The following is a 13,707-nucleotide window of genomic DNA, read 5'->3' on the forward strand; positions in this document are numbered from 1 at the left end:
ATGCTCGGATAGAGTTTTCGTTTTAACGAGCTCGTGCTCGCTACCCGAATGCTCGGATAGATTTCCTTTTTAACGAGCTCGTGCTCGCTACCCGAATGCTTGGATAGAGTTTTCGTTTTAACGAGCCCGTGCTCGCTACCCGAATGCTCGGATAGATTTTCTTTTTAACGAGCTCGTGCTCGCTACCCGAATGCTCGGATAGAGTTTTCGTTTTAACGAGCTCGTGCTCGCTACCCGAATGCTCGGATAGAGTTTTCGTTTTAACGAGCTCGTGCTCGCTACCCGAATGCTCGGATAGAGTTTTCGTTTTAACGAGCTCGTGCTCGCTACCCGAATGCTCGGATAGATTTTCTTTTCAACGAGCTCGTGCTCGCTACCCGAATGCTCGGATAGAGTTTTCGTTTTAACGAGCTCGTGCTCGCTACCCGAATGCTCGGATAGAGTTTTCGTTTTAACAAGCTCGTGCTCGCTACCCGAATGCTCGGATAGATTTTCTTTTCAACGAGCTCGTGCTCGCTACCCGAATGCTCGGATAGATTTTTAACGAGCTCGTGCTCGCTACCCGAACACTCGGATAGATTTTCTATTTTACGAGCTCGTACTCGCTACCCGAATATTCGGATAGATTTTTCATTTCATCTCGTTGAGCTCGTGCTCATTTCATGTTTGAACAGCTTTTCGTACCATGCATACTTAATCAATTCTTCAATACAATATATCATTAATAAAATGCTCCTTGAATAAACCAATATTGTAGTCACACCCATTTATAGATTTAATCAGCTATATCAACGTACTCCTTTTCTCTTTGAATATTTTGGTAAAAACAATTTTGTAAAGCATTTGAAGATGAACTTTTCGAAAATTTACCAGGTCATCAGCAGAGATCCAACAAGGCCGTGCTTTATTATTTCTTTCGAGGCTCCTCATGGATCCTTGAGCTACAAGGAATCCTCCGGGGTAATCGAAAAGGCTCGAACCAAAGCTCGCGGTGAATTAATGAGTTAGAGCTATTTCGATAATATCATTCTCATCACAACGATCGTTTGCACCTGTAATCACAATTCTCTACCACGTCTTCCGAGACAAAGACATAAAGTCGAGACAAATCATATGTTTTGAAGAAAAACTTTCGAGTGGAACAATATTAATCGTTTTATGTAGAAAGTTGCCGATGTCATGATAATTAAAAGAAACCACGGGTCCAGGAGCCCGCAAATAAATCCCGTACAATTAAAACATATACAACTTCGTGTATCTCTCCTAGTCACTAGCTTTGTAGAGTAATTCGCGAGTTTCTCTACTCTACACCCAACGAAAAACAAACAAAAAATATAAATCAAATCGTAAACAAGAAACACGTTAGGTGTAAAAACCTTCATTGTTAGTTATTCTCACATAAGATAGCCTCATTCGTAGTAAACGAGCTCCTTCGAGAGCTCAATTCAATAATCAAGGCCATGATTGAGTCACTTATCACACGAATTTGATAATAAATTTGGCAGATCGTATGCGATATTCAAACAAAATTCACTTTATTGGTAATAACGTGAGCTAACATGCTTGTACAAAATAAAATCAAACCTCTTGCTAAATTAACGCATGTACAAACTTATAGTTACTTGCAACATCGAAATTGAGTGAAAATCCAAATTATGATTAGCTTCATCTGTAATCGCAACTTTTTAAGATTCATTTTAAAAATCATTGGCCACGCATAATCGAGCTCCCTAAGCACTACTTTTGGTAAACATTTATCAAATATGTGCACAATCCAATTTTAGAAAAATCAATGCGAGTAGAATTGCTGGCTGGATCTTTTAGCCAAAATATCCATATTCTAATTCTTAAACACAATCAAGTAATAAACAAGTTATATAAGATCTCAAATTCATCCTCTGTCACAATTCAGCGCTTATCGAGTAAATTTTCTCAAAATATTTTTCAACATGTGAGCAGTTATTGCCTTCGAGATTCATGCACAAAATTAAATTAGAGTTCACCTCGTAGTGTGACTAGGAGAAACTCGGGATCCCATGGGTTCTTCTCGAGAGGTAGGCGTGAGCCTCATAAGACCGATGCGGAAAGTCGGGTAAGCCGATGCGGGGCTCTTTCGAGAAGTCCAACAAACTGAGCTATTCTGGGCACTAAGGAATCCGCATAGGAATCAAAGACATAGGAGAATCGAACTTGCACAAAGAAACTCATCCGGTTATTTCGTGTTTTCAACAGGTAATGATAAATAAAGTCAAGCTCTATTGAGTTCATAGAAATAAACTCAAGCTTTAGCTCGAGCGATTTAGAGAATATCTACTTCGATAAACAATGATTCTTCCAAGAAACTTAGTTATGATTGTGGAAGAAAGACTTTTTTCCAGAAACTCCGAGTTCGTAACAACCCGAGAATATTAATTCAATTTCGAGGGGTGGAAAGTCGAAATTTTAGGAAACCCAGTTATAAAAATATTACATAGATTCATTTGATTTGTAAACAAAAGCTTCGGTGCTCATATATGATTAAAAATGCTCGAGACAATTTTGTAAATACTAAATTTGGATACATGTCTATAATTTCAAAGATTCTACCTTACCAGATGATTAAGAGCAACTTTGAACTTTGAAGAATTTATGTTCGGTGAATGGCTGGATTTGAAAATCCAACAATAGATTTCGTCTCGAAATTCAGGCTCGGTGGGTTGCTCCACAAATCATTTTTCTACAATTAAAACATATACAACTTCGTGCGTCTCTCCTAGCCACTAGCTTTGTAAAGTAATTTGCGAGTTACTCTACTCTACACCCAACAAAAAACGAACAAAAAACAGAGCTAAGAAAACACTAAGCATAGGTTTCGTCTCGCATGGAAACAAATCAAATTCACTCTTACTAACATTTTTGGTTGTTCGCAACATCGGAATTGAGTGCCAACCCTGATTGTAGTTAACTTTCAAAAAACAAAATGGAAAATAAATTTGTCTTGGAAAAATATTGACGAGTGCAGTATAACAACTCAAGAATTAAGCTAAAAAATGTTCCCCGAAACAAATTTGATTAAAATAAATTTTAGAAATTCGAAAATCATAGTCCAAGAACTTCAACTGGATAAGTTCTAGTTTTAAAAGGTCCATTTTATAAAAAAATTGCAGAGACAACTAGGTCTCCTGGAATTTACATACTAACTACATCATAAATGACAGAGGTCTAATTCAAAAATCACATGAATACCAAACAATTATCTCGTTATCATCAATCGTGCTTGGTGGGCCCAATTCTTTGTTTAATAAATCAACATAAAATGTTCTAATTTTATCAACCCCTTATGCAATATGTATGCTATATAATATCTCAAATTCATTTAATTTCAGAATAATTAAAAGTTTCAATACCTCCCGAGTAAATAAAATTCCTCACATCGAAATGGATTTATATAACTTTAAACAAGTCAAGTTACTGGTAATATGTACTTATAAACTAACTTCGCCAATTTATAGAGATAAATTTGGATATCAAGGGGTCTAGTGTCAACGGATGAACTCGAGCTCTAAGGAACTTACCTCCAAGTGATTAGATAGTCTGAGCCCCCAAAAATCTGATCTCCAATATATCCGCAAGTCTGAGAAATGTCCAATACCGTGAGCTCTTTCGAGAAATCTTATTACAGCTCAGCTCATTCTGAGGAAAATCCATCTCGCCAACGTCACTATCTTTCTAGAATAATTCGTGAGTTATTCTATTCTACACCCAACGAAAAACAAATAAAAGGCAGGAATGAAATCGCAAATAAGAGGCGCATTGACATAAAATAGCCTTACTCGCAGTAAGCACGCTACTCCAAGAATTCAGTTCGATAGTCATGGCCATGATATATACGAAAATGACAAATTTAACAGACATTAAACGATAATCAAGTAAAATTCACTCCGACGAGCTGACATTCTTGTACCAAAGAGCAAGGTAAATCGAACCTCTAGCAAAATATATTCAAATCAGTCCCTTTACAAATTTATAGTTCATCCAAATCGAGTGAAAAATTAGATTATAATAATCTTTTCATGTATAATCACACCTTTTGAGATTCATTTTAGAAAGTATTGGCGAGCACAATAGCCTGGCTCGGTAATCGAGCTAAAAAACATGTAACTTCAATAAACATATATCCAAATATCCGCAAAATCCATTATATAGAAGGCAAAAAGAAAAACAAATCATAAATTGCCCTTAACGGAATTCAAAGATTCAAGTTCATTAACATGCTCGTGACATAGAAACTTGCACGCATATAGAGGATATCAAAAAATCGTAATATTCATTGATAGAAAAGATATTATAAATTTCGAAAACTTCCCTGTTATGCGATTCCAATCCGATGTACTGGAGAATCAAATGCAAACAGTGAGCTGGGTGTATGGCTGCCAAAGTATCCGGCCAAGAGTTTGCTCTTTGGGACTTTTTATCGAACAGTTTATCTACGTTGAGGGCTTCCATTTCGGTTAACCAATCTCGGATTCTAAACCTCTGCGCATACTGTAGCTACCCCTCAGTTAACCAATCATTGAGTTCGCTTCGAAGAACGCCGCCGGTCAAAGAGTCAAGGAAACGTAGAGCGACGGCAGAGATTTATTGACCGGAGACTTCAGGTGGATGCAGGGCTTTAAGGAATGGGCAAAAGACGGTGACGAGGGGGCGCCTGAGCAAGGTGACGGCGTCACTCGGTCATGAACAATCATATGTCCCATAATCGTCCTTCATTTTGGAGGAATGATTTGGGCGATAGGCTGAAGAATGGAAGAATGGAAAAGATGGTATCTTTCCAAAGTTAGCGAATAGGGGGATACCATTGCTGTATCATTGCAATTCCAGAGAGCTCCCTGCTAACTCGATTTCCCACAGACGGCGCCAATGATGCGGTTGGGTTTTTCCGCTTCGAGGAATCTCGAATCTTTAACTCCGTTCCATATTAGGCCTGTTCGTCGCGTGCCTGCAAAAGAGACCGGGAGAGGTGCTCCCGGCGTTAGCACTCCGACGCCCAAGTTAGAACACCTCAAAGATTCGGAGATAAATATATTCGAGAGAAAATAATGTGTTAAGATCAAGAATACTTACCTTGAGGTTTATGAACCCTCTATTTATAGTAGAGGTTTTCCGGATGCCATTGCTTCTATCCAATTTGATTAATAGAATCGTTTCAAGTCCATGACAATAAGTCTTAGTGGTTAAGTTATGAAGATATTTTCTATTCTTAGTGTCTAAGTTATGAGGTGGCATCTTCAGCTCGTCGCTCGACACTCGTCACTCGGTGCTCAACGCTCGGTGGTTTGTCGCTCGGGACTCGTCACTCAGCGTTCGTCGGCTCGTCGCTCGATGCTCGTTGGCTAGTCGCTCGGGACTCGACACTCGGTGTTCGTCGGCTCGTCGCTCGACGCTCGTGAGCTATCTTTAGCTCATTTAGGGGTCTCCAGCTCGTCGAATAACTCTCATGTCTCCAGCTCCTCGAGGGTCTCCTACCTCGTCTCTATTCACAATGTATTATATTCTTTGGGCATACACTTGTGGGCTCAATGTTTTGGGCCATTTATAAAGATCCGATGAAATGGGCCAAGCCTAGATCCCATGTGGTCTTATCTCCTCTTTGAGTGTGGGCCAACTCTGTTGGGCCTTGCCTTATTGGGCTCTGCAAATCTGTCCGGATCAGCGAGCGAATTATTTCGTAATGGTTTTGTCGATTTTTAATTTACTATCCGAAATTACCTGCCCCACCAAGAAATGAGTTTCAAAATTTTCGATTAATATTTTATTATAGTTTTTTTAATTAAATTTTATGTACACATTAGCAATAAAATTTAATGGTTATTTAATTCTAGAAATACTTTAATTTATAATTTATTATCTTTTTGAATGGTTTATAAGATACTAACATTTTTTCCCCGTGCGATGCACGGGATATTATTTCAAAAGTGAAAAAAAAAAAATCAATTTAATACATAATAAGAAAATATAGTACATTAACATAGTAAAATTTAATAATGTAGTATTACTCATATTTTATAAAACATAAGTTTTTTTTAAATCTTACATATTAAAATTTATAGGTTTATATTTAACAAATCGAATTTCTATCTTTATATATTAAGATTTGAGATATATTGATAAAAAATAGGAGATTCATAATTGTTGAAAATTAGTGCAGAAAAAATATTAAAAATAAATAATTACAGAAATACCATTAGGGTTTTTTAGGGTTACCCAGCGTTTCTTTCTTTTATATATATGATTGGATAAATATGTAGTAGTATTCCAATTTAATGTAATAAATAGTAGGGGTTGTCTAGGGTCCGAGAGGGTTGTACTTCTCGGACCCTAATATATTTAATCTGGAGCGTATAAAATATTGAAATTTTAATCTCATTCATTGATTTTAATGTACGATCTAATACGACCTAGTACGACAGTTAAAATTTAAAAATTAATGTACGACCCCAGTAAAAACACATCGTACACTATCGTACATACACCGTACTATACATAAATTACTAAATTAACCTTATTAACTCAACAATAAATTAAAATATTCATTAACAAAATAATCGTAAATAGACATCGAATAAAATCAGAACCCCACAAATGTTCTTCCCCAAACCAAAATATCTGCTGCTATCGAGATTAAACAGAATCCCTAGTTCATGTTCTGCGTCATCGTCTCGCCAGCGGAAGAGCGCCGAGGGGGAGTGTGTGTTGAGGGAATTGCTTCAGTAACTCGTTCTTCCATTCTCTTTTAAGTTGTTTCTTGCTCACGGCTAGAGTTGAGAAATTTGAACAATTGCTTCGTTTTCCCTTTTTTAAATGGTCTGTTTCTTGTTGCTAGAATCGAGAATTTGGATTTTGTTCGTTAAGCAGGGAATTCGCAAATTGTTTTATGTTTCCAATATTCGGCAACACGACAATTGACATGGGGCAGGGTCTCTGTATGTTTGGTTACATGTATAAACTACCACAATTTGAGAGTTACAGCCAAAAAGAGAATCAATACGTGGCAAAAACAGTAAGTGGTTGCTATTGTTGTGATGACGAAGCAGAATCGAGGGCCATTGGAGTATTCCGAAGTCGTTTCTCCACTCGCCGGACCTCAGATAGTCCCCAGCACCTGTGGGTGTGATTCAGAGGAGAGAACTAGAGTAATAATATTCCCCATGAGAGGAGAGAGATATGTTTGGAAGGCCAACTTGTTGTTGGTTTCAGAGGTCTTCGTTCTATTCGGTTGCCATGGAGACTATAAAATCGAGGAATTTTGTGCATCCAGATATGGCTGATGATGGTCCAACATGCATAGTGTCTCAAATATGAAGTTTCAGGCTTAAGATGCTATAAGCTTTCGGATGATTCTTAACAAGAATATATGAAATATTTTTTTTTGTGCTTTGAGGAAATCTCTAGCTTACAAGAAAACAATGTATATATATTAAGTATGAAGCAAACCTCAATGATCCTATTCTTTCAATGTTTTGGTGATACAAGTTCGAAACGTTGTTCTTAAAATTAAAAAAATACACTTGTTGACCCTTGCGGCGATTTGTTTTTTTCCTTTCTTGTTATTTAGTTATTTTATAAGTATTTATTATTGAACTTGTGCATTGACAAGTGATATCTATGGAGTTTTAATTTGAAGCAAGACTTTGAGTTTGTAGCAAGACTCTGAGATTATCTTAAGAATTTTATTTTACATGTTTTGAATACTTCTAGTTATTCGTATTTCATCTTGTATGTAAACTATACATGTTTTATAATTGTTGTTGCGACTTTAGGGCTTATTCAATATTTATAATATTGAAAAAATAGGTAGGAATATAGATTTGGTTCATTTGCATTAGTGGACAGAGAGTTTCAATTCTTAATAAAATTGATTATTGTGAGATAATTTTTAATCCATATTGAGGATACTTTGTGTTTTGATTTCAATGATGAATTATGGGTCTAGCCAGAAGTAAACAAGCCATAAAATGTTAGAAATCAAAACTGATGAGATTGTTTTCAACTAACAGGACCCAAATTCTTATGTTTTCAAACACATAATTATTCATTAAAGATCCGAACTTCACTCTCTCAAATACAATAATCCAAAGCTTCACGGCCATAATTCCTTGAGGCCATTACCAATTTACATATACTTAACGGGGGGGGGGGGGGGGGGGGGGGGGGAACAACAACATTGCAGTTCTAAATTTGGACAGCAAATCGAGTACATATATAAGCCATTCACTGCCAATGACCACTACGCAGTATAGATCTTGTAACACCTGTAAGTCATTTGTTGTTTATATCCAGTGGTGGCAACAGTGGCAGTGCATGCGCTAACAAACTCCCCAGGTCCATCTTCAACTTTAAAATAATCAACACATCTTCAACTTGAGAATAATCGAATTATGCTGCAAGAAATCTGGAGGATTCCCCTAAAAGTTGGCTGCGTATTAAATTCAAATTTGAACAAGATTGGCAGAATGTGGTCTCTACGGGTGTAACAACTTCGGCCACAAATTCGACCTTGATCCAGTCTGTATTTCCAAAAGTTGTAGACCCTTCTCCTGAATTTCTTAGCATATTTACACTTCACATTTGGAGTTGAGACGAAAGAGTTATGTTGTCTTACGTAGAGGTGTCTAAATTGTTCGAAAATTGCCGAAATAACTTTGTTTTGCACGTAACTTCGTTTGCTCCTATATCGAAATATGACAATAATGAGCACATTTAAGCACAAAAAAAGGACGATATATCAAGAGTGAAAATTATAACATTCTACATTATGATCACCAGACTTGCTTAAATAGTATCCAGGATTCCTCGGGGGCATAATTAACAATTTTGTGGATACTCGGTGCCATAAGTTGATATCTAACTCCCATTTAGATACCAGTGAGGATGGTAACACCTATACATTTAATATACGTGCAACTCATTGAGCTCTGCAAAGGAAATAAAGCAAATAGAAAAAAAATATTGATCTTACCCAAACAAATCATAGCAACATTACGATCTTTATCAAAACAAATGCCCAGCCATAAAAAAAAAAAAAAAAAAAAAAAAAAAAAAAAAAAAAAACAGTATCTACCGTTAAATATTTGAATCGGGACAAATGGTATACCGCATTGTGCAAACTAATTGAACAAGAAAAGCAAACACCTAATATTCCACAATCAAACTAAAAGGCCATCCCGTTCAGGGCTTTTAAGAATTCATCGGTACGTAAGTATATATGCCTAAGTATATATGCAGGAGATCAAATTAAAGAACAGTTCAAAGCAATGCAATCAAAACAAAGAGGGGAAAAAAGAATATTGAACCCGACTTTGATCAATTCACCAAACCATGAATTTCTGGAAAACACGAGGTCATAAATTAAGTCTTACACAAAATTATAGCAAACAAATTCACATATACGAACAGAAGTATATGACGAAAAGTACTTGATACTAAAAAACGAACAGAAGTAAAAGGGTATAATTGCAGAATCCAAAGGAAGATCCGATATAAGGGTACCTTTACGAGGATCACAACATAGGTTCACAATTAGCCGAAGAAGAGATGTTGAGAGACTCTCAATCGCCAGTCGGAAGAACGGTGGGAGAGGGCAGGAATGAACGAGATATGAACGACGGATTTTATGATAATGACTATTGATATGTGATCGAATTTAGTTATTAATTATTAAATATTAATCTGTAATTAAGTTTTAGTTTTAAGGGTGTTTATGTAATTTTGCTGAAAAGGTAGGTTTCGTACTTTTTTTGTTGGGTTCGTACTTATCCTACGTGGCATAATTCTATTGGTGGGTTACGGTCCGAGAAGTACAACTCTCTCGAACCCTAGACAACCCCTAAATAGTATATGTCAATACGACACCGTTTGTTGTCAATAACTTATTACGTATCATAAAATACATGCAATTAGAATTCTATGAGGATTATAATATGTTAATATGTATTATGTATATATACACATATATATGTATATGCCTGGTGAGAAATACAATCACACGTAAAAACTAGAAAAACAGTTTCCATGGCGATTAAAACATCGAGAAATCTGATGATGATAGCGGGATCTTTCTACATACCAAAGGAAAACGAGAACAAACCCTTCGGAGAAGACGCTCACTTTTTCTGCCCGTCGGCGCAGGTGATCGGAATCGCCGACGGAGTTGGTGGGTGGTCAAGGTACGGCGTTGACTCCGGCATATACGCAAGGGAGTTGATGAGAAACGCCGAGTACGACGTAAAGAACTACCGATCAATCGACGTGGGCCCCAAACAAGTGCTCAGGCAAGCTTACTCTGACACGGCGGCGGCGGGCTCTTCCACCGCCTGCATAATCTCGCTCGCCGGAAACCTACTCCTGGCGGCGAACGTCGGCGACAGCGGGTTCATGGTGATAAGGGCGGGAAAGACTTTCTACAGGTCGCCGGTGCAGCAGTACAGGTTCAACTTTCCTTACCAGTTGCAGAAGTCGTCGAGGGCGAACGGCGCCGAGCAGGCGGCGGAGTTGGCGGTGGAGGTGGAGGGCGGCGATATTGTGGTTGCCGGAACTGATGGCTTGTTCGACAATTTGTTTGTCGATGAAATAGAGACGATCGTGAATGATTATTGCTCGGGTAATTCGAAGCTGTCTTTGTCGGAGATACTTGCTACGGCGGCGCTCGGAAAATCTCTCGATAAAACCACCGTCAGCCCGTTCGAGGTGGCGGCGTATGAGGCCGGAAAACGACGCTCCGGCGGGAAGTACGATGATATCACTGTCGTTGTTGCTCATGTTGTAGAATGTAGCTGCATGCAATAGTTTGTACGACGATGATTTTTTTCTTGTGTGGCTTTTATTAATTTCAAGTATAAAATTTGTTTACTCAATTTATTATTTATTACTGTAAAGAAATTGTTTATATGAGAAATTCAAGAATTGTTTCTTTTTTTTATTGTAAATTTACTGTTTATAGTCTCTGCATACGAGTAGATCATGACCTAGCCACGGAAACATGAACTGTTCGGGCGTAAACTCTTTCAGCGCTCAAGTTAGATGTATTGGAACGTACGTTTTACAATAAGCGGTATAATTCTAATTAGGCGGCTATATGTAATACTAATTTCACTTAAGCAAAACCAAATTAAAGAAAGATTCCAAAATATTCTATTTTATTAAGTTGAAATGAAAAATATACCCATAAATTAAATTGGTTTGTGTTTGCTCATACAAGACCAAATAACAAATAATGGAAAAAAAAAAAGAGAAAGAAAAACTTAAAATTAGAAAAAAAGAAAACCCCCCTCTCCCCCCATCCGTTGAAACCCTTTCCGTTGACACAACACAGCCGCCCAAGCTCATCGTCGACCGCCGCCGGAGTGGTCAATTGCTAATTCCTAATTTTGTTCAACCTTGAAAAAAAAAGAGGAAAAAAAATTGAAACTCGTAAAAATCGACACCAATGGGTCGAAAAACTATGCTACAAATCGACACTTAAGAGTCGAAAAAAAAGACCCAAATTCGACCTCAAAAGTATGTCGAATTTGATAGGTAAAAATCGACATTGAGATGTCGAATTCATAGCACAAATTTGACATTGTGAAATGTCGAATTTTATACACCAAAATCGACATCTCAATGTCGATTTTTACCTATAAAATTGAACATGAACATGTCAATCGTGTTTGCGCGGGATTTTTTTTGTAAAAACGATATTGTCGCTAAAAACCACATAAATATATACCTTCTTGGGTTCTTCCACCGGAGAATCTTCTATTTTGCTGTCTTCTGACTCCATACTTGCCATCATTGTAAGATTTGTTAAATTTTGACGATTTTGAATGTTTAGGTTTTGTGGGTTTATGGAGGAGAAAGGAGAAATGTTTTATGAGTTCTGGAAGATGGAGAAGAATAAAACTGGTCTTGTGATTTTGAGATATTTTTTTTATGTTTTTGAGTTTTTGGTATTGCATATTTGGAATTCTCTATTTTTTTTTAACAAGTAAGGGTTTATAGTATTTATACATTGAATTTTTTTAATTTGGTCTTGTACAAGTGAAATTAGTCTTGCATATTACCGCAACCTTCTAATTAGAGTGTAATTCTAGCCAAGCTTAGAAATACCTCTAATTAGGTATTTAATCGATATAATGGGTTTGAGCCGTTAATCTTAATGAACTTATTCTTTCGAACCTCAACTTTTCGTCCAATTAGTTAGTGGGCTCATTAAACGCCCACTTAGATGCATCAATTACTAAAGGAGTAAATTACAACTAGTCAACTACCCATGAGGTATGGTAAAATTACGAAAACTCCCTTCCTATTTGGGTAATTACAGCAACGCTACAATTATAAATATTCTTACACGTCCACCATCGGGTTTCAAATTTAGTGTAATCAATCTTCTTGATTATATGGAATATTTATCACTTTTGTACCCATTTTATCTCATTCGAACTCCACATTTTAAAGTAAGATGATTATAAGATGTGTTTTTTGGCTTGTATAAATCAGATTGTGGTGCATCAGAAACTGTATTTTGACACAAAACAAGTATAAACTAGAGTACATTCCACGAAATATAGATGATTATGTTGTATTTGACAGCATAAAGGTGGATGTGTAAGAAAAAACATCATAGATAAGAAGTAGATGCAATTATCCAAACAAGATGTGTTTTTTCATAAATTAATAATACCTCGTGCGTGGTTGTAATATACCCATTACTAAAATTCAAAGATATTGAATTCATTTTTTATAAGAAAAACTATGAGCTAACCAGTCAATGTGCACGTGTCAACAAAAACAAATTTTCAGTAATTTCTCAATCTGTTGTAACAATAATTTCAACTTTCCATGCTATAGTAATTGCCTATTGTGTTTATGACAATGATTTAACAATAAGAATAGTAATATTAGCTCTCATACTATCCCACCGTTCAAGATCAGTTAAAGGAAAAGTAAAATATGACAAATATAATATTTATGGTAAAATATTAATTTTGATTTGAAAATTTTTGATTTTTGATATTTTTTAAATTGCAGAATATTCCCTATAATCTTGAAGATTTTATAAATTTGACACTGCGTCCGTGAACGTGTAAGAAAATTCATAGTTGATAGATAATTGTAATTATTGATTATCTGAACTTATGGGATTTTTCGTAACTTAATCTTACATCAGGAGAGTCACCGTAATTTATCTTGTCCGAATATCCACCCCTAACTCCACCGTAAATGTTTGATGGGTCGATCTAATCACACGTTAATTTGTTAGTCTAATGTGGCTTACAAGTCAGATGGCTGCGGACTCTTAGTTATAAATTATAGGGTAAATTACGGCCAATCCCTGAATTATGGTCAAATTACAAAAATTTCTCTTATGTTTGTGTAATTACAGCCACCCCTGAACTATGTATTATCTTACGAAAAGACTCATTGAGGTAAATTTAAGGATGTTAATTCAGTACCCCAATATTTTATACCGTTTACCGAACTAAATATACTATTTGGTTCAGTAAATAACATAACATAATTTTACGTAAAAATATTTAAAAGGAGGGGTGGCTATAATTACTCAAACAAGAGGATTTTTCGTAATTTGACCATATCTCAGGAGTGATCATAAATTGGCCTAAATTATATATATATATATATATATATATATATATATATATATATATATATATATATATATATATATAT

The 13,707-nt window shown here is 36.1% G+C and overlaps 1 protein-coding gene and 1 long non-coding RNA gene across 2 annotated transcripts; both read left to right on the forward strand.

The window, feature by feature from the left end:
- Positions 1-6,333: 6,333 nt before the first annotated feature.
- Positions 6,334-7,399, forward strand: LOC148767761 (uncharacterized). The gene is made up of 2 exons (XR_016034009.1): positions 6,334-6,749; positions 6,895-7,399. It is a non-coding gene; the product is annotated as an uncharacterized LOC148767761 (long non-coding RNA).
- A 2,651-nt stretch (positions 7,400-10,050) lies between these two features.
- LOC105949318 (putative protein phosphatase 2C 55) lies at positions 10,051-10,824 on the forward strand. Its single transcript, XM_012972607.2, has one exon. It carries the CDS (start codon positions 10,051-10,053, stop codon positions 10,822-10,824), a length of 774 nt encoding a protein of 257 aa, XP_012828061.2.
- The last annotated feature ends 2,883 nt before the right edge of the window (positions 10,825-13,707 follow it).

This window comes from Erythranthe guttata, chromosome 10 (assembly GCF_056151865.1).
Source record: "Erythranthe guttata isolate IM_541 chromosome 10, IM_541, whole genome shotgun sequence".
Taxonomy (NCBI): Eukaryota; Viridiplantae; Streptophyta; class Magnoliopsida; order Lamiales; family Phrymaceae; genus Erythranthe; species Erythranthe guttata.

Coding starts and splice junctions, on each gene's coding strand:
- LOC105949318 (XM_012972607.2), top strand. CDS start 10,051: ATGGCGATTAAAACATCGAGAAATCTGATGATGATAGCGGGATCTTTC.